This window comes from Nyctibius grandis, chromosome 19, assembly GCF_013368605.1.
Source record: "Nyctibius grandis isolate bNycGra1 chromosome 19, bNycGra1.pri, whole genome shotgun sequence".
NCBI lineage: Eukaryota > Metazoa > Chordata > Aves > Nyctibiiformes > Nyctibiidae > Nyctibius > Nyctibius grandis.
In genome coordinates this window covers 8,404,463-8,428,223 of record NC_090676.1, presented here as the reverse complement: position 1 = coordinate 8,428,223, position 23,761 = coordinate 8,404,463, and the positions used below count along the sequence as shown (strand labels likewise).

At 40.1% G+C, this 23,761-nt stretch overlaps 1 protein-coding gene across 5 annotated transcripts in view; it reads left to right on the top strand.

The window, feature by feature from the left end:
* Positions 1-4,538: 4,538 nt before the first annotated feature.
* PTPN1 (protein tyrosine phosphatase non-receptor type 1) overlaps positions 4,539-23,761 on the top strand; it is a 44,336-nt gene continuing 25,113 nt past the window's right edge. For 2 of the 5 annotated variants that reach the window (XM_068416296.1, XM_068416295.1), the window contains exon 1: positions 4,539-4,717. In XM_068416296.1, the coding sequence (XP_068272397.1) occupies positions 4,550-4,717 (168 nt within the window). In that variant the 5' untranslated portion in view covers positions 4,539-4,549. Of the gene's footprint in view, positions 4,718-8,117; positions 8,204-18,971; positions 19,029-23,761 lie in introns of those variants that run through there. The other 3 variants (XM_068416297.1, XM_068416299.1, XM_068416298.1) reach the window with 3 other exon arrangements.

Here is a 23,761-nt window from a genome sequence, read left to right as displayed (position 1 = left end):
CCGCACCGTGAGAACGCGACTCTCGCTCCTCAGGACATCGGCGTTGCTTTTGAATCCAGTTTTGATCTTTAATGTGCCATCAGAAATGTATTTTTCCCTATCTGCATCTCCTTTTCATCACTATTATCTACCCTCACTTCCCACTCTGCAGCTTCTCTTGGTCCTGATCCACCTTCACTCCTATCCCAGCTTGGTCCCAACCTCCCTGTAAAACTAACCAGTTTGGTCAAGCTCTGCATGAAGCCACCAACTAAACTTCACACCAACTAAAGTGAAACGAGCCCCTGATGGCTGCCACTGCTCTTTAGCTGATTAGGCAACAAGGGGTCTAGCAAATGCGGCCACTTCCATGTCGGCCCCTTTCCCAGCCATCCATGAAGATGCTGATTCTCTCCGTAGGATTGGGTCTCCGAAGCGTGTGAACCTACGCACTGATCTTCTCCATAGCTGCGCTTCTCCTTCCACCAAGGACTTTGTTTTGCATTACACTGCATCTGTCGCCTAAGATGCTTCATTGCAGCGGAACTTCAGAGATTCTGTAGCATTTAGGGTTTAAGGCCATCTCTCAAAATCTCAGTCCTGAAGTTTGGAGCAAGGATTTTTGATATCTGTAGATCAGATGAAATTTTCTGTTGCACACTGATAACTGCAATTTGGTTTCTCACACTCTTGTACTCCCACTATCCTTAGTTTGTCTCCTCTTTAGCACAAAGTCCAGCCAGTATCACCTGTTCTCATTAGGAGACAAGGTCAAGTGGACCACTTACTTCACATAGATTAGAACTCCCAGCATGGATTACTCTGCAGAGTAGGGATGCCACCTCTCCTAACATGTTTTGGAAAGAAGCTGTCCTCATTAAAAAGATGTCAAGCATTCCCCCCAACAGATTCAATATTAAGCCGTAATATAGAAGTCTTTTTTCCCTAGAGTTTAACACACTTGTATATTAATATTTTAATGTCTCTTTCTCTAACTATGAATGAACACAGAAAGAACAAGCCAAGATCAGGAATCATTTTTCTGGAGCACTGCAGATCCAAGGTGGCCATATACAACGAGATCTCTCACTAGACATGTATCCATTAAAACCTTTTATACTCAACATTCTCACCCCTTGATCTGAAGGAGCTGTTAAGAAATAACTTGAAGTATCTTTGCTTTTAAATGCAATAGATATTAGTCACTGCAGAAACAGATACTCATCCTGCTTCCTGGTCTTTCAGAAAGAGCAAAATTCTAATTAGTTCCCACACGACTTCACTGTCGTGAAGCTTCACTGCCCATTGAAACAGACAATTTTAGGATCCGCCATCCTTTTCTTGTTGGGGACTTCTTTAGCACTGCAGGATGAGGACACCAGCAGGAATTCCAGAAGAAATACTAGCTCTCTCCCATCCTACCCTGTATAGTTTTCTAGGAATTTAGCACCAACCAACTATGCAAACACTTCTGAGCTTTTTTTTTCCCAACTTAGATTCATTGATCTATTCAGCTTTTCTATTGGCCCTCTCTGTGGTGACATTTTTGGTAACAGTTTATTTCAGTATCCTCTTCCCAGCAAATGCTTGTTCTTTTATCTTGGCATAAAGAGACAGGCATCAGGAAAGCCAGATACAAGAAAAGGATTCCATTGACCTGAGAAGGTTAGAGAGGATACAGGGTTACAAGCCAGACTGGAGCAGGACAGAGAGGATACAGGGTTACAAGCCAGACTGAAGCTGGACACTCTGATTCTACCACTGTTCAAGTCACAATAGCCTAGTCATTTCATTGCATCTTCTCTGATAAATTATGAATGGTTTCTGACACCAGCATCCTACTACAGTGTCCCTGTGCAGTGCCTAGTACAACATGAATCCTTCGCTACGTTACAAGGTCTCTTAGGTCACCAACCTAAAACTTTGAGCCTAAAGTTCTCTACCTGAACTCAGCACACACAAAATCCTCTCAGTTTTGACACAATTGCATGCATCAGCATTTCTCTTTACTCTAAGCCCTCAGCTCACAAATAGATTCTCTGCACTTACATATTTAATAGTTTCCTATTTCTGCTACTTCCTATTGTAGTCTTTCACCCTGAGTCTCCACTAAGCATGCTGTCTTTTGTAAGTTCCACTCTTAACCACTTACCTCTTCAGGGAGCTTTAAAGTTAGGTAAGCCTGAATATTAATTCGTGTGTGTAACCTTAGTATTAAAAAATTACAAGCTAATGTACATTTTTACCACAGAAATCATACCCAGTTAGAATATACCAGGCTTGATCCTGATCTTGCATACAGTAATATAAATCAAGAATAATTTTATCACATTAACTAATGCTAACATCAGAACAAAATCAGAAGCAAAACAGTGTATTTATACTATATGACAATGTCCAATTGCACTGGGTTTTGCTCATGAAGTTACAGGTAGTTCAAAGTAACCAAGGTATAACATGTGAATTGTTAGAGCCTTGTGTGATGTTGTAGTATCAGTGAGAGGAAAATCAAGACAGAACTGAACTTTCCCCAGGAACAATCCTGAATGCTTCACTACAACAAAAGAGGAAATCAGAACAAGGCATGGCTAAGATGTAACACCAAAAGGACACACTAGAAGATCCAAGTCTGACCTGTGTTTCACACGAGATTGTATTTCTGCTAAATAGAGATACAAATATGTACAGTGCAACAGTGTTAAGTGTGTGAAAAGTGAATGACTAGCTTCCCAGTTGTACACCGAAGATGCAGCCTGCTAGAACTGGCTCAATGTAACTATAAAGTTGCATTCAAAAATCAAACAGCGAAGAAACAACATGTATCATATTTGCAGACACTTTAATGGAGATTTATGACATTGGCTGTTTTAAACTAGGTCATCTCAAAATGCTGAATATTGTTAGCAGAAAGGCAAATAGAAGACTTTAACGTGATTAGTCTGAGTAAGTCATTTTATGGGTTTCAAATGAATTAAAAATAATAAGAGTTTGTTTCATTGTTCTGCTCATGTTCACTTTTAAACTCAAGGCCAGGCTGTTTCAAATTGTTCTGTGGGTAGCTAGCGCCCAGTGCATATTAGAGGACAAATAAAAATTACTACAAACCCCTACAACTGTTACATAGAAAAAGGTGGGGTGCTCTCCCCTACTCAGCCGGAGGAATTTCAGAATTCTCACCTTCAGAATGCACTTGATGGTTCTCTACCACTCTCACTGCCTTCAGTTCATGCTGTGCTTAGGGTATTTATAATCAAATTCATGAAAATTGTTGATCCTACAAACCCACTCTCACAACTTTATTTTGGGACACCATTCACGCTGCGGAGATACCAGGTACGCCAAGCCTGCACCAGCCCTCAGAAGTAGTAGTATGCTCTAAAACCCTGAGAAACAGTAATCCAACAAACAGAAGCTGGCTGACATGAGGAGTAAAATTCCTCGCTTTGGAAACAAAGCGTGCTCTAGCATTATACATGGGATAACTACGTCCATATGTTTGGAACATCTGCTCTTGAAGCTCAGGAAGAAAGACGTTGGCTCTTTAATATGAGATATGTACGCTAAAGCTTCACTCAGCATTGCCTTATGAGAAGGGTGGGACAGAGTGACAAATGTTCACCTCCTGGGACAGGACTATAGCACCTTGATAGTAATGGCCATTTCAGAGTAGTAATCCAAGAGCTGAGGACAGATGATCAAACTCTATTCAGAGCTTGTCACATCACACATTCCTTTAAATCAAAGAGTATGGGACAACTGACAGAAAGCCATTTCATTCTGCAGACTGTGTAAGAGTGAAAAATAAACTCTCCATCTTCTGACTATGGCAGGAGAGAATGCAGTTGTCTTCCCCACCTCTGAAGGGAGCACATGCACATACATCCAAGCACCCTGCACTGCCGGATCAGGCACTTGCTGCCAGACCGCCGTTTTCCTCACAGCCCTTCCTCTGCCATCAGATGGCCGCACGAGATCTTTAAAAAAATTTCTGACCCTCTTGCCGCAGACGAAGAGCTTGAAAACATGATTCACGCACTCCCTCACGGCTCAGACACCAGAAGACGCCAGCCCGGAGCCTGAAGAGCTACAACCCATGGCTCCGTCTGCTGTCTCCCCAGCCAGATCCCGTTGCCGAGCACAAGCCGGGACTCCCCGCTTCCACCGCCAACCTGCGGCCCCTCAGCCCTGCCGGGGCCGCCCTACCTGTCAGCGCAGCCCCGGGCGGGGCGGCTGGGCTGGGGGGAGCGGGTGCTGAGGGGGGAGGAGGCACCCGAGCCCGCCCCGTTCGCCGCCCACAGGCAGCTCCCTGCCGGAGACCGTCGCCTCAGGGGGCCGGCAGCACCCCGCGCCCCCGGCGGCGGTGAAAGCGCTGCCGCCCCTGCCTGGCGCGGGCGGGCAGCGGCCCCCCCCACGGCCCCCCCACAGGGCGCTCGCGCCCGCCGCGCCCGTCACGGACCGCTGGCGCCACGCGCCGCCCGCGCGCCCTCCCGCCCGCCGCCCGCGGGCCGCCCCGGACGTCGCGTCGCCGGGGCGGGCTGCGTAGTTCCGGCGGGGAGAAGGGAGGGGTGAGATGCAGAGCAGGCAGCCGCGGCCGCGGGAGCAGCTGGAGCCGGAGCTGCCGGAGCGGCGGGCGGGAGCGGCGCTGGGGGGCCAGGCCTGCCGCGGCGTCCCCACCATGGAGATCGAGAAGGAGTTCCACCGGCTCGACCAGGCCGCCAGCTGGGCCGCCATCTACCAGGTGAGGGGCAGCCGCCCGGCCCGGCTCTGCCCCCAGCCCCGGCGCTGAGCGGGGGGAGCGCCCCTTCCCTCACCCGCCTGGTTCTGTCCCCCCATCCCCGGGCTGCCGAGGGCCCTGCGGGGGGAGCGCAGCCCTCCGCCTCCCCTCTCATGGCTCGGGGCTTTCCCTTCCCTGCTCCCCTCCCGCAACAAGCTGCGGGCTGGCCCGCCGCTATGCTCTGCCCTCCTTCCCCTTTCGCCCGCCGCTGAGGGGGCAGAGGGAGGCCCCGCTCTGCCCCCCCCCCCCCCCCCCCCCCCGAGGAAACGCCTCTCCCCCCGCGGAGCGAAGCCCCTCTCACCTCGTTCTCCCCCGGGCTGGTGTGGGCGGGGAGTGCGGGGCGCCGCCGCCCCCCCCCCCCGGCATGGCCGTGCCCGCGGACCCGCTCCCCTCCGCGGCGGGGGCGTCCTGCGGCGCTCCCGTGCCTCTGCGGGGCTGCCCGGGGCGGGAGCCGGGCTGCAGCCCCGCTCTTAGCCTGGAAGGAGTTTCCGCTGCGAGATCCCTCAGCCGCGCTCTTGTTCTGGCTCCAGGTTCTGCTTGGAGCTAAACATGGACTTAAATTCTCAGTAACTTTTTAAAACTGCCCCCTTCCTAACCGTGAGGGAGTAAATCTAAGTATCGTATTTGTCTTTTTTTTTTCTTTACAGAAAAACAGTGATGGGCAGCCTTGCATGCATCTAGCTTTTCAGTCATTTTAATAACAGAACAGTCTGAAAACAGCTTGTTAGTAATACTTGTGCAATTATCTGGTACTATTTTGTATTATTTGTTTACCGCATTTAGATTTTTTGTGACATTTTAAAACTGTGTGGCAAACGAGAATACTTGTAAGATTATCTGCTGACTGGATAAAGCTTCACACATACAAGCAACAGAAATTAGAGCTTTTGTCTTTAAAAAGTTCTTTGCGCATTTATCCAAAATGAAATTTAAGAGAAGATGAAGTACATGAATGGTTGGGTGGCTGTGTTCAGTCAGATCAGGCAGCATTACTGGAAAATCCATTTGAATGTTTAAGCTGGTATATTGCATATACTAATGAGTTTTAAGTTTATATTTGTAGCATAGACGCTGAGCTTTGCTTCCCTTTCACTATGAATTTCTCTGGCAATAGTAATTTAAAAGAAAGAGTGGAGTTTTATAAAAGTGAAATGAACTCCAGTTTCAGAATCACAGCAGGCAAGTTTTAAAAGTAGTAGCTTGCAGGATGAACATCTCCAGTTGTTTGGCAGTTAGAGAATAAGCATGACATTTTGAGCGAGCTTTTCAGAGGGTCCATTTTCTGCTAGAATATTTCGTTTCCTGCAGAGTTTCAGTGCTTGCTAGCTGTATCGGTTGAAAGTCATGTGCATATATGACGTTATGTTTTTACTAAACTCTTCTTGACTATTTGGTGTGTTGCAGGCTTAGTGCTCAGGAAATGATTTTGAGTAATGTAACTCTGTAATGGAGGCGGTGTATTTCTACGGGTACAATTTAATTACAAAGTGAAATGTATAAGGAGAACGAGGGACTGTGGCATATTTTCAATGTGGAATCGGCATTCAGTGATATTTTTGTCCTACTTTCTTTGAATGATGTGACTCAGTAGCCTGCTCAGACTGTGGCACAGTGCAAGGTTTGAGGACTAAAATGCAACTCAAAAAAAAATAAAGACGACTAAAGTGATTCTTTGATTTGCATCCAACTATTGACAAGCATGAAAGGTGGCATTTTTGCTTTTTTTTTTTTTCCTTAAGACTGATTGTTAAGTATGTGCATCTATGTCATGTAACTCAGTTTCTCAACTGCATCCTGCTTTTAAATACAGTTGTTGAAAATGACATCTTGGCAGATCATGTACATCTGGAAGAACAATGTAGTTCACTATAATCCATGCTTTTGATGTCTGGGCTGTTACATTAACAATGCAGATTTCCTACAAATACCAATCTTTGCCTGAAGAATGGTGTAAGTAGAATAATGTATGTTATTGGTGCAGAAAAAAGTCTTCCCCCAAGTTAATTGTACCACAGGCTTCCAGTATCTAGGTGTTAACGACTGTAACTGCTAAAATCAAAAAATGTTCACCAGTATTCCGAGTGAAGCATAATGCAATTTACTAACAGTCACTTCCTCTTGTTTCTTGGCTAAATCTATTATCTAGGGATACAGAACTGCACAGCATCTAGGGGAGGAATTATGAGTACTACAGGGAGGTGAAGCTCATTGGAAGGATGGCTACAAGGAGACTTGTCAGGGTGCCATGTGACTTTGAAGGGTTAAAATTGTCCAAGCTTCTTTTTTTTGGACAAGGGGAAGCTATGTTCAACTACGATAATAGTGCAGTTGTGAAAGAATAAAATTTAGATTATTTTTTTAAAGTGTAAATAATCACAGGATGGAGACAAAAACATTTCAAAATTAAGACCTCGTGTAGGTGATTTTGTGACAATCGTGTCTCGGGCACTGCATGTATAGTGGAACTATTCTGTGCTGTAGCTGGTCAGAACAGGGTGAACACTGATGAAGTTCTCTGTGTTTGGAGCTTTTTTGTTGGTTTGGTTTTGTTTTTTTAAAAAAAACAACACTCAGTACTGTCCCTTACTTTCATCTAGATTTACTTGCTACAAGAACTGTGAGCCATGAGATCCTGTAAAGGTTTTTCAGAGGCCCGACAGATAAAAGGACTGGTCTGGTTCTGGCTGTTGCTTGTATTGTAGAGAAACATACTTAGAAGATAACTAATAAAATGAGACCTGATCTAAGCATAAGAAATGCCCATTCAAATTAAGGTCCTCTTCCATAAGAGTAAGTTAAAGGAAAAGGGCCAGCAGATTAAATGTGAGCTTTGCAATGTGATACTGAGGTAAAGGTATGCAGCAGAAAACAAATGCTTGAGGGTAAGTGGATGATACACACTCTGCATAAATATCGTTAGAAGTATCAATAGGAATGAAAAGCATTCACTCTGGAGATGTCACAACAAAAAAGCAATAGCCCAAAGCTAAGAAAAGCACAGTGTAGGCTTGCTGTTAAGAGCAGGGGAGAAAAAGGTACAGATATTTGTCCAGAATATCAAAGGAACATTGAATTTTCATTTACTCACAGTGAGTGCAATATCAGATTTTCATAGTACTTTTATATGCAGAAGTCTTTCAGAATTTTAGGAGGTATTTTAGTTTCTAACTTCTCACACATAGTAATAGAATGAGATATTATCTTGAAAACACAACCCTCACAGGTAGAGTTGCTTCTTGTGTTTATACAAACTAGATATGTTGACTTTAGTATGTTGGCTAATGATACTAACTTTGATGTGCTTATCAGTAACAGTAAAGATACCTCGGAATTATTTACTGATCTACCTTTCAACTAGGGATCCAATGCAGTGTGGATGGAGGCAGAGCTGACACTTGGCTTTACAGAAACATCTATGGGGACAGCTCATACAGAGTTTTCCATGTGAAGGTAGCAAAGTTAAACTAAAATATGCACTTTTCTAATTTTTATAGTCAGTAGAATATAAAATAAAAAAGAACCTGGCTATAGTCTAGATTTTCAAATATGTTTGGAAGTAAGTATACTGAAAACAGAACTAACTATACTGGTGTGTGTGCTCTGGAAAGCTGAAGTGTGGTTAAAGTTTGGTTTGAGGCCTGTAAGAGACACATAACTGTTCTCAATTTCTTTATTAATTTTTGAGGGTAAGCTATTAACATGAATGTTACTTTTTTTCCAGACATCTCTAAGCTAAACTAAAATACTACAAATTACAAAAGTTAGTAGGCTTTACCTAGATTATGGGAGGAAGATAGAAAGGTATCGTGGACATTTTGGATATCTCTCTGTCAAGAGAGAAGAGGCATGGGAAGTTTTTTATGTATTCACTGAGTCCGGAAGAATATTTGTAGAATAGGCAACTAGATTTTAATGTTGAAAGTAAACTGTGAAATGGTTGACCCTGTACACTTACATCAGTGTGGTTGTGTTGTGTATTTAAAGTAAATGAACAGGAAGTTCTACTAGTGTTTTTGGTTTATAAGCTGCAGTGAGAGTTCAGACTTTGTGCTCCTGCAGTCTGTAAGCATTTGGGTTACCCTTGCTCTGGTGCTAAAAAACTTTAAACTTCTTTGCAGCGCATGAATTGTGGCATGAGCATGACTTATTACAAATGCATCTTTGTGCTTTATTCTGCCAGTTCTTGCTACTTGAAAACGCAAGTCTCTGCATGTATGCCTTGCCACTGCTTAATTCATGCTATGTTGATTCATTCGAGGTTTAGCTTAATTGGCTCTGGTTATGGAAAGCTCGTTTAGAACTGGTAGTTGCAGGGAGTCTCTTCTTTTCCTTCAATGCAGCTAAAGATATTCCAGGTTTTCCAGCACTATACAGACACTGAATCTTGATACAAGTATGGGAGAGGCTAACGGATGATGAAGTAGCTAAGTCTCTGTAGCTTGCAAAGTCAATGTCCTCTCCGTGAAAACCAGAGGTTACTTTCAATTGCAAGTGATAGTATGTTTTGTGCTATTGAGAGTGTTTCAGGGCACTCTGCTGCATTGGTTAGTTATGCTACTAATTTTTTCAGATCAAGACCGATTGCATTTACTGATGGCAAACGTGAGATTGTGCAAGTCCCGTTATATGGAGCTACTGAGCTGCGTAGTTCTGCTTGTTTTTCAGACTCCAGAGTTTAAAATCTAAGTACGTGAATCCAAATCTTCTGTGATAGTGTTACTGTAAGAAGAACATTGAAAAATGGAGCCTGTTATGGCTTGTTATCCCCTGTTAAGGGGATATAATTTGTTAAATATCTAGAAATCATACAACATGCAGACAGTGCTACACCTGGTTCTGAGTACCTTCAGAAGATTTTTATGGTTTTAGTATGTTCTTCCAAGTGTTATTTATTCCTCTTTCTTTCTCTGTCTGCTGAAAGGGTACATATATAGAAGGAAACTGACAGCTAAGGAGAATGCAGTGTTGGCCATATGCCAAATAATGTTAAATTCAAATAGAAATAGCCCTTGTAAGTAGAGAATAAAATGTGGTAGTGGTAGACCAAGTATTTTTGAAACTAAAATCACTTTCTAAATATTCTGGGTAGGTTTGAATTAGCAGTTCATCCTATAGTTAACTAAACATTAAAATGAAATCTTTTCTTGTAATACTTGCCTTGCAAATGGACTTTCTCCAAGGGTTCTCTTTAGCTGAGACTTTCTAAGCTGTGGTTTACACTGAAATATTGCTGCTACTTTCTTGTAAACGTATGAATTCTCAGGTTTTAAATCAGTGTTGCTAGCATGACATAATGATCTATTTGGACTGTGAATTTAGCCTCATTAAATATCTGAGGATACTAACTGATTCCTTAAAATTCAGAATTCATGTATGATTCAAAGTGGACACCTTTTAATTAAAAGAAAATGCTGGAGGAAGGGGAGTTTACGAACAAAAGAAAGAAAAAAAAATTATAAAAAGGGGGTAAAAGCTTGAAGTCATGCTATTGCTTGTACTCCAGTGAATCGGAGAATTGGGTGGGTTGTTTCAGTCACCAGCTATGCCACTGAATTTGTTTTTTCCACAGTCATATAAACTTGTTTTTTCTTTAGTCTCCCCATATGCAAAATGAGATAGTAGTTTTCTAGTAGGGTTTGGGGGTTTGTGTGTATGTGTTTTTTAAGTATCTGCAAATTAGGTTAGCGCGGTTAGGTTAGCTCAGCTCAGCTCCTGTAATGCTTCAGGCAATTCAACATCATAGGAGGATTTTCTCCTGTGACCATACTTCTTGCAATTTTGTTCTCCTCTTTTAAAACCAGAGGGCTGTTGTTCAGCAATGGAAGGGATGAGATCTCTGCAGAGAATGAAAGTTTTTCAAAGTGTAAGTTGAGTAGGAGGCTTATTAACAACAAATTGATAAATACTTGAAAATTTAATATTGTGCCATAAACCTAACAAACTAACAAAACAAAACACCCAACCCCTTAGCTGGAGTGGTTGGTTAGAATGTTCCTGAGTGTAGGATTTCATATTAAACTTTACTTAATTCTGCTTGGTTTTGGAATACTGATTTGGAAAAAGGTTAGTATAAACTGAGATACAAGACAAACATTAGAGGCTTACCTAAGTTTTTCTGTCATCTTCAGTACTGATCTGAAGTGCTGTCAGTGTTCAGACATTTTACAGAATTACATAAATTGAAAACTTTGTTATTTTTAAAATATTAGACTAGAACTATTAGACTAGAACGTTTGTATCAGCACCTCTGTAAAAATGTGTACAGCATCACTGTCAGAAGAAAGCAGCCCTAGTGAACATTGTGTGCATTTTTTCCTGAAAGAAGCAAGCTTATGAAACATTCTCTGCAATGTTCAGAATTAATAATATAAACTTGATCTGATCTGTAAGCTTAAGTTGTTTACAGCACTTACCATTGAGATATGGGGGTTTTTTTAGTCATTGGTCAACTTGTTTCGTGTTGATTTGCACAAGAAACATTTTTTTTGTTTATCTTTCTGGTTCCAGTAGACATGCCCTTGCTGGTTTGGCTGGGAGAGGCACTATGATACAGCATCAAAATGCCTTTGTGTGTTCACTTTGTAGATCATGGAGTACAAATGCCAATTCATTTTCTACCAAACCCTGTGAATTTAGATGTGCTTTTTCTCTCACCCACGCAAAACGCAGCTAAGATTCAACAGCTTGCCTGTCATATTATACTAAGAAAAAGTGATAAAAGTGATTCTTGGAAATTCATGTGATTCTGCTAATAGCGATAGCTGATCTACTTTCAAATTGGGTTTGTGCTTTCTACATTTAAGAAAAAAGTTTCATAGGACAACAATGAAAAATCTGATGTCCTTGTGGGGAAGGAAAATGAGCTAGGAAATTTTTAGAAAGGTTTTCTTATTTCTGATTCTGTAGGTTCTGTTTCCATATGTTTTCACCTTGTACAATACTTTGTCCTAGAATATGGACTGATAAACACATTATTTCCATAAGTTATTGTTTTTGCATCTGTGAGTAGTGGAGTTGGTAAAGGGCATCTACTTGTGGAAGCAATGTAAATACAGCCAGCTTACTTGAGAGATCTGTGTTTTTAACTGTTGTAGCTAGAGTCTGTCTATATTTTTCAACTCAAAATATTTATCATCAACACTAAGTCAGGTGTGATTCCTCCCCAAGTTGTGTGTGTGTGTGTTCTGTTTTTTTCTTCTGGTGGCTTTTGTTTTTAACATATACTCTCTTGCTGTCTCCTACCTGTCCTTGTTGGCATTATGCTATACTTTTAAGCAGGCATTTTTTTGTGTCACTGATACTGAACATACACCTTATTTGGTTGCTGATTTGTTAACCTCTGATGAAAAAGTATTTGGACAGTCCTGCTTCCCAGTTGGGCTTATCTTTCATGGAAGAAAGTCGAGAGATTAAAAAAACCTTTCCACTGAATCCAGCATTCATCTCATATTGGATATACTTAGTAGCATGCTGATACCTACATTAAAGCCCCGTTTCTGAGGCCTGTTGCCATTGTTAGGGACTGAAACTGGGTTTCTACTTTAGATATAGGATGTCTTGTTTCCTTGTGCGTTAGGATCCAGGCCTTTAAGTAGCTCCATAGTTGTTTCAGCTCTTGGTTATTGTGGATGCTTTGGGAACATGTGGTTCAAGGGGTAAAAATTCACCCCTTGAGGAGATCAATGGCAAGGAAAATCTACTTGTCTCACCAACTGTTAAGAGATTGTTGAATCAGATTTGAATCTTGTGGTGCAATCTTTTTCCTGTACTTAGAAGAAGGTTAAAACAGTTTCTACATAACTAGAAATAGGAAATAAAGCAACAACAAAGCAATTTTTTGCATTCTGCCAGTATATGCAATTTTAGAAAAACTTCCATGCTGTACCAGTGGCGAGTGTGGAGCTATGCAGATCTCGCTGCAGGCAGAGAGGAAGCTGTCCGCTCTGGGCAGAAGGCTCGCTATACTTTTAGTACTAAAATAATTGCTTGCTAAAAATGCTACTAAATAAAAGTATTAGGAACTTAAAGTGGCTGTTCTATTTGTGATCTTTCAGGTGCTTTTTCTTGTATCTGAAGTTCCCAGAATTTTATGCTGCTTATGTGAAGTGCTTGTCATCAAGTACTTGATGCTGTGAGCCGTTCTACAAAAGGCACTCTGTTTCTCAGATTCTTTATATTTATTTGGAACAAGTGGTCTACACATAAAGAGGAATGTCCTCATAACCTTCTTCCCTTGTGCACATTTGAATGAGAATTGCTTGTTTATATGATTTCTAGTCCCACAGTAACAGGTTACAGTAGCATAAACAGTGTGACCTTTTAATGTGATCACAGGAAGTAAAATGTGAAATCTATTTTAAAAATGCATCTTTGACTAAGGAAGAATATACTTCCTTTTTCTGACAGGAAAAATAACCCGTAGTAGTTCAGAAGATCCCCATTCCACTACATTGTATAGGGCCTATTTTTTCCACTGTCTTCTGTACAGTCATTGCAGCTGCCTGAAGCAGGAGTAAATCTCTGCCATCCTTGTGTAGAATTCTACATCCTTGCTCTGCATTGCGCAGGCATAAATGACTAAAGATGGGGGCTACTGGAAAAGTAACTCTGACATGAGCAAGAGGTTTTAGTAAGAGGGACTTTTTTTGGAAAGGAGAGAGTTGGTCATTGGAGCAAGAACTGGAAAAATACTACATAGCTTATTAAACAGCCAAAATACATATACACACATTTTAGAAATTTTCTAAGTATTTCCAGAAATTGAAGAAAAATAGGGACAGTTAACCAGCAAAGGATGGGGGAGTGGACAGCTACCCACCTCTAGAAAATGTTTTTATTTATTCCCTTTACAATTAAATTGGCAAACAACAATTGTCACTTGTTTCTTAAACTTCTGACAGCGGAGAATTTTCACATTAAACCACCGTTGTTACCTAGAACTGTGCAGTGCCCAGCAGTGTCTGTAGGATGACATGAACAAGAATCTTGTTTCAACTTGTACGATGTTTTCATTCCCAGTATTGATATCTTCTCAGAATTGGCCTGAAGTGTTTCATGACCAGAGCAGATCTGCCCTTGTACTGTTTCAAAACTAGTATAGTAAGTATGTGAAGGACAACATGTGTTGTGAACCAACAAACCCATCCTTTTTATCCTTGCATATTACAATATTAGTTGTGGTTGAATGGGCAGTGTACTGAAAAATGCAATATTGAGTTGGGGGGCTTGGTTGGTTAATTTGCCAGTGAGCAATATTATATAGATGGCTCATCAATAATTTCCCTTTAGATAGCAATTGCTTTCAGTTCTTCTACAATAATCACTCTGATAACTGTCACCTATTAACAGAGAGCTAAACTATGAAAGAGCGTGTAGCAGTCTGGCCCTGGTTGGGAGAGGCAAGCAGAGAGGCAGAGGTGGGTGGTGGGCATGGGTAGTTGTGGCTTGGGGACAGGGAGGGTCTAAGCAACCTGAGGTTCAACACCCTGAGGTGGTCAGCTGTCCTCTCTGGAGGCAGGCTCAGGAATAGGGATGTGTTTCGGGGGTACCCCTGGGTTCTGGAGCTTGTTTGTTCTGTGTCCATCAGACTCATTTTCAGTAGAGGTGAAAGACTGGAACAGGAGGTTGAAAATATGTAAAATCTTTACAGCTGCTAAGTAACTGGATTTATTAGCCAACACGAGAGCATTAGTGGAGAGGTCTAATCTTACAAGTCTTTTTAAAGCCTGTCAAGAAGCAGGCAGAGCAGAAAGACTTCATGGAAACTACTGACATGCCTTATTTGTCATTGATTTCTTGTTTATGATTTGTGTAAAGCTTACCATTCAGAACCTCCGTTAGGAGCGAGTCCATTAATGCTAGGCTTTGCTTGATTGCTTTATGCAGTCCAGCGTACAGGCTACTTTTCTGTGACTGACTGACAGCAGGAAATTCCTTATTTGCTGTTGTGTCTGCTAAGTTCTCCACCACATGAAGTGGGGATTTTGGGTGGTAGAACTGTTAGGTGCATATTGTCTTTTTAAGAGTGGCTAAATAAGTTAATATTGCTACCCAGTTAGGACCAACCACTCAAACATTTATTGTTTTCATGTAATAATGTCTACATCTTTAGGGTTTTCTTGTACTAAAGTCTTTGCTATATGTTCTCCATATAAAACTCTCTCTCTACATGCAAAATTCTATCTTGGAATGCTTAGAGAAAAATAATCCCATCTTCTAGTAAAAATGCTTTGCCCTCAGCACCGTTTATGTAAGAGGAGGCACTTGTTTGTGATTCTAATAGTTGATAACCTTTATTTGTGGATCCAGTGCTCAGAAGCCTTCAGTGTCATTGTCTGTTGGGGGGCAGGAGAATGGGAAAGGATGTGATGGGGCAAAGAGTTTTTTAAAGATGTTTGGAAGTTACTGCATTTTCCTACTTCTTTTTCTGTAAGTGTTCTAGATATGTGCTAAGACGGCAAGTGAGGGTTTGAGATAGCCACCGAATTATAAAGCATGTTTAGTCAAGACTGATAACTGGCTCCAGCTGACAGGAACTGGAACGAGATGAGCAAGAGTCTAGTGGAGCTGTGGGGTGTGGTGCGGTGGGTACAGCACTGTGTCTGGCTGTGAAAGAGGAGTAGAGGAAGTAATAGGAGTCGTGCGTTTCCAGAGAGGATGCTGTCGTTACAGAGATAGACATTATGATAGTTGCTTGGCTTTGCTGAATCAATTGGTGTTCTTGGAGTGAATTCTTCTACACTAGCAGTATTAGTAGATGCACGAAGTGTCAAAACATTTTTTATCGCATCTGATCTATGCAGCTTAGTTTCACTCACAAGTCTGTTTTATTAGCATGGGGAGGATTAAATAGTCCTTTGAAGGCCTAGCTTGTCGAGTTTTGCAGTCTTTTTCATGTACTGGAGGGCAGAGTGCTAATCTGTTCTGTGTTAGGATGTCTGTGAAAGCTTATCTTGATTATGTGATGTGCCTGTTTAACACTGACATTTGTTTTTCAAACTCTTGAGTTGCTTTCAGATGGGAGGAAGACAACATGCACAGCTGGAGGTGAAAGCTCTGTCTCACTGCAATGATAATTAAAACAATCTCTAGTAACAGAGGATTGGTTCTGTCAGTGTCTTCAAGTATTGCTTTGCAACTTGGAGAAATAATAAAATATAGAGTAAATTTTAGCATTTAAGATATGGCTGCTTTGGAGTTAAAGGAGGGGTTGTATCTTTCCACAGGAAGTTGTCAGGCTTGTTGGCCATAGGTAGATTTTCTTAGATATTGTCTTTTCTGAAGACATACCTTTATTCACCTTTCCTGTGTGAGAACTAAATGCTAACACACACTAGAAACTAAACTATGCTTATGATAAGTAAAATGCAGTATCGATATCCACTGTGACTAAAGACTTAATATGCGTTATGATCTGTGTGCGAAGGGCAGCTAGTAAAGCAAAGTGCTCAGAAACCTACCTCAGATCTTAGTAGCTTAACTTCTGTGAATGTCAGTTCAGTGAACACACATCTCTGCTCTCAGCATTTAAGGGTTAAGTTTCTCTTTCCAAAAAGGTATTGATTTTTCTGTTTTTTTTTCTTGGAACAGTTTACTACTCTGGAAGTAGTTACGTAAACATTCAGCTTCAAGTGCAACTTCTTCTGTTAAACCTTGGTGTAGAACAGAGGTGCCCAGCCATTATGTCCTAGAGCCATGTGAAGGTTGGACAGTCTGTTCTGTTCCTATCATCAACCAACACGCTTGTGCATTTGTCACGTGGCCTGTTCAGTCCTTACGTGACCTGACAGTCATAGCGTCAGGTAAACAAATGTGTAGGCTTGTGTTTGTGGGGATAGGGGAAGTGGCATCAGTGTTTGCAAAACAGTATTTGGTCCATAGATTGTGAGCTGATCATCTCAGGTTTAGAAAGCTGTAAGCTTTAATATTAAACTAGCTTAGCTTCGATTGGTTTCCTAAACACGTATTAGACAGTCATGTGAGAAAACAGGAGTATCCCAATTCTGCTTTATCTAACATCTGTTTTCAGCAGTACTGTTTGTTCTCAGCAGGTTTTTGTGTTCATTGCAGTAGCTTGGCAACCTGTAGGTTGCACCATTCAATGAATTCAGTATGCTTTTCATCATCACTAAAATTTTCCTTTCCAAATTTGAATATTATAAGGACAGTGAAGTGGTCATCTGTGATTGTAACAGCAACAGCCATGTTGAACAGATCCCAACTGAAACAAGCTGTTCATGCAAATTTGTAATCCAGTGTATTTCTTCAAATTTCAGTCCAAAAGTCTTTCTTGAAATTAGTTTAAGAAAGGATACTTATAACTTCTTTCTGGGAACGATATTTAAGCAGTTACAGCTACTTAAAGTTCCCAAGTACAGATTTGGGTGGTATGCTGAAAAACATAGCTACTAAAAGTATGACTATTTGCTGGTCCTGGTGTAGGAGCAAAGCTTGAGTTTGGCCTTTCTCTGCATGCAGAGGCATGAACATGGTTTGTGCAATCCTGTTAATTGTACGTTCTCTTTAAACTTGAATCTCAGAATGTTAGAAATGGTAAAAAGCTTTTGGTAATAGTGTAATGGGTATGCTTTGGCAGAAAGAATCCTTAGTTCCATTGCCTGTGTTCTTACTCATGGCCAACGGAGTGAAGCATTCTTATGCCGTAGATTAGAACTGGCTGGGATTTTGTATTGTATCCTGATTCGTAGGGAAGAAACAGAATGCAGGAGGGAAACCCTCTTACATTATGGAGATGGTACCTGTTGTAACATATGGTTCATAATTTTGAATGAACAGGGTTTCTTGATACTAAATAAATCTAGTAATCCCCCCTCACACTTTTAACTTAAAAATTGCATCTCAAGAAAGCCAGTAAAACAACGTATGGTGCAAACATTTTCAAGGAAATGAAGCTTACCACTAAATGAGATGTAGAGATCTCTTTTTTTTTTTTTTTTTTTAAATAGGTGATGCAGAGGTCACAACTTCCTATTTAACAATTCCTGCCACTTCATTTCTTGTGTGTTTTAGTACTTCCTTTACATACGAGCTCATAACTTTGAGAATTTTGATGGAATTAGTAGAAAGTTGGAACATTTGCAAATATATTAGGAAGTATTATTTAGCTTTTAGATTATTGGAGTACCGAACATGAATGAAATAATTTATACAGAATGACATCCCTTAGCCATGAGAGAAAAAAAAAAAATGCTTTAAACTCTGACTGCAGTTGCTCAGTGCTTCAAAGTAATGAACAGAGTTTACTTGTGTTAGAACCGACTCCTTTCTTTTTCATATTAAACATTTACTGGTATTGCTTTGCTTGTCCTTTTAAAGGTTTAACACAAATTTTTTTATGTTATGATAGTTTTTCATAGTTGTTTCTAGAAGAAGTAGATTTAAAAGTAAGCTTTTACCAATAGAAATATAATTTTAAGAAATTATTCTCTTACCTTTCCTGTTTATAAAAATACTAGTAAAATAACTGATGTAATACGTATAAACCAAAAACATGATGGCTTAAATATGAGTTATTTTGTAAATGTCTATTTTAAATGCACTGTGATAATGCATGTTGCTGCTCATCTTTCAGTCTTCATCACTGATATACCTGTTTCTGCAGAGTAAGAATCTGATACATGTGTAGAGCCACCTGTGTTTTAATTTTAAAATCTGACTGTTAATTCATATTCAAGCAGGTTCAAGATTGGCTTGTCGCTATTTCTGCCATGTAAATTTAATGATATTTTGACTATTGGTGGGACAGTCAGCATTTTGAAAGTCTCACCTATGTAATGTAATGTATTCAGAAGATTATGTAGCAGAAACTTAGGCCAAGACATAGTATTAAATGTACAGCTTGGTTAAAAAAAATACCTTTGATTTCTAAATGCATTTCTTCCTAATCTAAACAAAAATGGCTTCAAAATACCCACCTCCAGGTCACTATTTCTAAAACCCAGAGGGCTCGTGAAAAACCTTCATGGCAGTTCTGGTGTGTTGTGTTTGAGAAGTATGTTCAAGTCTGTTTCATGCTTTTGCTGCTGAATAGATACAGGAGCTATGTGAACACTTTTGTGCATTAATTACTGAAACTAGGGTTCAGAGCTCTTTAAACAAGGAGTACATGGTCATAAGCAAGCAGCTGTGAACTGGACCTTTTCTTTTCCTTTCAAGACAGGCGTTTCTGAGTGATCGAGATAGAGAGGACATTGCCTTTACCTTATCAAATAAGAATATATGCCTTTATAAATGAAACATTACAGAAAAAATAGTGGTAAGTCTCTAAAGTCTGAATATCTGTTGCTGTTCATTTGATATGGTAACAGTATTGTGCTGTGAAGGCTAATTTAGTAGGTTTCTGAGAGGGAAATAACCTTTGGAACTCTTATAATATGCAAACTAATTGGAGATTACAGTGAACACAGCTGTTTCTGCCAAGCTGACTAAGCTAGGAATTCAAATTACTATTTTTAGCCAGCTTATACTGTCTCTAGTTCTCAATGGTACCCATGTTAATACTTTAAAAAATTATATTAATGTGTATTTATCACACTGAGAAACTAGGTGCAATAAACATTTTCAGTGCAACCAGTCCATTACTTTTTAAATCGAACAAACTGTGAATATACAGACGCAACAGAACACTTCAGGTGGCATCTGGGCTGTTATACTGAAATCATGTCTATGACTTGTATGAATTCAAACCGAAAGCTTGCTCAGAGGAAGAGGCATGAGCCCTGGAATGAAGTAATTGTTTTCTAGAAGTTGTTTAAATGCAGTCTGTCTAGCATACATATTCCCCCTTTTATTGCCATCCAATAAAGTTGCCTTTTTTCACTACACAAGAATTTCTTGCGTGCTGTTGCTTGCATTCAAAACGCTTTTCTGTTGATCCTTGAGATATGATCATTGTACAGATCCTGTAAAAATTACTATAAATTCTATTCTGAAATGTAAGAATCATTGCAGTTAACGATACTTCTGCTGACTATGAAATAACTGCACTAATAAAAATTTGGAAAACAATGCTAGTGGAGGTTACTTTGTGTGAAGTGTTTACAGTTCTATGAGATATTGTCAAGATTAACTTCAAAATTACATTCTGAACTAGTTTCTAATAAGCTTTATTTGGTACTTTCTGCAAAGATTACTGGATGAGCAAAAGCATTCCTCAAAATCTGTGTGTAATGAATAGACATACTTCATGCATAAATTTGTTGCTTTTTTAAAAAAAAAATCAGTCTAATTTTAACATAACATATGGCAAGCTGGTGTCTAAAACTGCTTTTTAACTGACTGTACTTTCTAAAGGCATATATAACTAGTTTAACTTGAGATAAGAATTAAGTCTTAGAAAAACTATTTTAATTCCTATTTGCTTCTGTTAAGACCAATAGCTTGCTTACTCTATCCTCTGGATTACAGTAGATAAGATCTGAGTTTAGTTTTAGTCAATGTTGGGTGTAGAAAATGATGCTTGCTAATTAATCCTGTTTTCACTTCTGTGTTTCATGATGGTGAGAGACTTTCAGCCCAACTCAAATCAAGAAAATTAAAAACTAGGCAAACTCCAGAAGTTCTGATTCCTAAGTAATAATCTTTTTGTTTCTGGTTTTGTGTCATCATGGAAAATAGGCCATTGACAATTAATCTAGAAGTGCTTTTGTATTTAGAAAGACTTCATTGCCAAAAACATAAAGGAAATGCATGATTTCCAGGCCTTGCTCCCATGGCTCTGAATGATGTCCCCTTCCAATGGCAATTCTTTTTTCTATAGCACTGATGACGGGGAAGGGAGGCTAATCTAAAACTTTCTTCCCTTGCCTCTAGGGACCAGGGAAGACAAAAGCATTCCTACAAGAGCCTAAAAAAATTGCTCAGAGAAATAGCCTCCCTTCTGAAAGGAGAAATATATAGTTGTTCCAACACAGCTGTCAACCCAAGAGCATTACAGCGAAGTGGTTGGATTCCTAAAATGGTAGTGAGAAACATTGACTCCTAAGTTAGAAACCTAATGAGTTGGAGCATTGCAGATGAAAACTAATCTGCTTGGAGAACACAAGCAGCATCCATAATAGCAACCAAGAGGTGTCTTCTGACTGTCTTCAATGGGTGACTTCCTTAACTGGCACGTTTGCGCTACTCTTCAGAGAGGACACAAGTGGCTATTCGGAAGAGAGAGGGTAGATCAAAATCACTAGTCTGGCATAAAGGCCGCTCTCTTTCTCATTGAAACCCTTTAATGTTTTAGCAGCCTAAGTTGACATAAATGTTTATTTTGGAATGTAATGCCAGTAACAGCAACAAACCTGACGTTAAGGCATCCAAAGGACAAAGAAAAAATGTATGATGTTTTCCTTTGTAAGACCTAGAAGGATATTTTAGTAGCTTTAAGTCTGTAATGAACTCAGGAAGGATTATGTCCATGCGTATTCTTACATACAGCCTATCTTCTCCCTTTGCATGCAAGTTCTAATGCTATGTTAAGAGCGTAACAAAATGAATTGGTGATAAACCTGGGAGTGTACGAAGTCTCCTGCTTTCCCTATTACTCATTGCATTGACTGTGGTTTCTAGGAGCTATTGTCAAGTCAAGTTGTTGAATTTGTAGAGCTTGATAAGTAAATATCAGAACAACTCTGGAGCTCTTTAGAAGCTCAGGTTTTCTGTTTCCAGGCACATCTAGTGCTGTGAGACCTCTCTGACATTGGTGAATTTTTTGCTTTTGATCAACTTGTTTCTATGTAGCCATCTGTCATTCCACCTAGTTTTTAATATTCATTTTGAGCACCCACCAAAACTTCTGAGGTCATCTCTTTACTGTTTCAAGTAGTATTTGCGAACAGTCTTTGGTCTTCATTACTAGTAACTGGATTACCATCACTTTGATGTAGATATCGCACCATCAGAGAGAGAGATGTCTGTTTTTTTTCTATTTGAACCTCATCATCCATCTACAACAGAAAGTAGTGCTGTAGAACAAACTGAAAACTGTAAAAAACGTGTTCTTATTTGCTGAATCCAAGGTTAAAAATCCTTGTGATCTTATTCAGGGAATCAGATGCCTTCCAAGGAATTGTTCTGGTGCTAAATGTATGGATGTAAAATCAAACTCTCTGAAAAACAGCAGCTCTGTATTTCTTCTCTTTACCACTAGGAGACTGTTTAAGAAAACAGCTTTTCTTTCTCTGACTTGGTTAGGATTACCTTGAGGATTAGAGCTATAAAATACCCCAAGGGTTGGCAAATAATTTTTTTATCCCTACTGGATAGGCAAAATGATGGGTTTAGGAGAGATGATGACTTTGTAGTAGATAGCAATTTTACCCACATCACAAGTGTTGCTAACGTCTTGTGTATTTTATAGGTACTTTACTTGTCCCTTAGGGCCACTTCACGGCCTTACTGCTAACTCAGATCCCTCATACTTCATGGATGCTACCTAATTAGTTTCAATTACAGAGAAAAGGGAAAGCTAATTAGTTGGTGAGGTTGTGTTCCCAGCTTATTTGTGGTTGGTGTTGTGGGACTGCTGTATAAACACCTTGTCATTTTCCATAAGATCCTTTCCCAGGACAGCCCTCTGGTTTAGTTGTGGGCTCGTACTCCCTGCTGTCAACTTCTGCGCTCTGGCTTCACGGCAAAATTGCCCTTCCCTGGGGGGAGTGAGCATGATACATGTATCATACCAATTGGAATGTCTGGGGAATCACCCGTTGTTTGGAAGCTCTGATTTGTGTTATGCTTTCATGGATAATTTCATAAACCCATCAGGAAAGTGACTGTGTGAGCTTCTTGTATGGGCCATGTTGTGGAAATGTACCAGGTGGTAGAACTGCATCTTTTAAACTTAGAGCAGTGGCTTGCTAAAAGGTGGTTCTAATGCTGACTTTGTTTTTCTCTGGTAATTTCTCGTTGTGGTGTGTGCTAGACAATTAGATCTCTGTCTAGGATATGATACCTTAATTTGAACTCTTTGACAGTTCTGTTGTTTTAAGAAGTTCTGCATGTTACTGATAAGCATATATCACTGCAGATAGAGAATACTGGGCGTGACTAGTCTTCTGTTAATGTGACCGGTATTTTTAAAATACCAGTTAGTAATCTGGATGTGTTTAATTCATGTCATCTACAAAAGGATTAAAAATAATGCTATGGAAGTTCTGCAATTGTGTAAATTTAAACTGCTGATAAGAAAAATGCACAAATGTTGGCATTTCTTAAAAAAACAAACAAACAAACAAAAACAACAAAAACAAACCCTAACATTTGTAATCTTATTTTGTTTCTGTAAAGTATTTGTCCTGAGCGAAATGACTGCGGTGTTTGTCTATTAAGAAGCTGAAGTGCTGTGCTGTTTGTTTGGCTTTTAGTCAACATACTTTCCAGGAAACGGTGAAAGGACACAAACGCCACAGACAAGTTTCGTTTGTAGTTCAGTGAATGTGAAGTATATGTTTTAATCTAAAATGAAGTCTCTTTTTAAAAAACTTAATTGAGGCTTAGTAGGAAGAGTCAAACTTCAGCTCCTCAAATACGCACGGCTGCTTGCTTTCAAGCTTGGCAAGCATGGTATTGCTCATCAAGACCACAGAACTTGTTCTGTGTTTGGATGCTCTGGGTTCTTTGGTAAGTGTAGTAGTTCTGTTACAGTTCATTAGATGAGCGTGTTAATAGTCTCCCCAATTGATTTAGAGGGCCTTAAAGAGTGACAGTAGATCCAATACTAAACAACTGCCTGGAGTCTCTCTTTTAGGCAGAAGATTATATTGTTCTTCTATATTGATCCAATACCTAGTACCTTTGGAGCCTCTCAAATTACTTGTTAACAGTAGTAATAAAAATGCCAGATATTCTGAAAATTTTTGTTCTTTTTAGTGGGCAGTATGCCTACGTGCCCAAGTAAATAGAAGAGCAAGATGTGTTCAGAACCGAAAGTCTTAGAGCAGACATATACATTGGGGTCAAAAATGGGAGATAAAGAATCCCTAAAGATCTGTTTAGCTT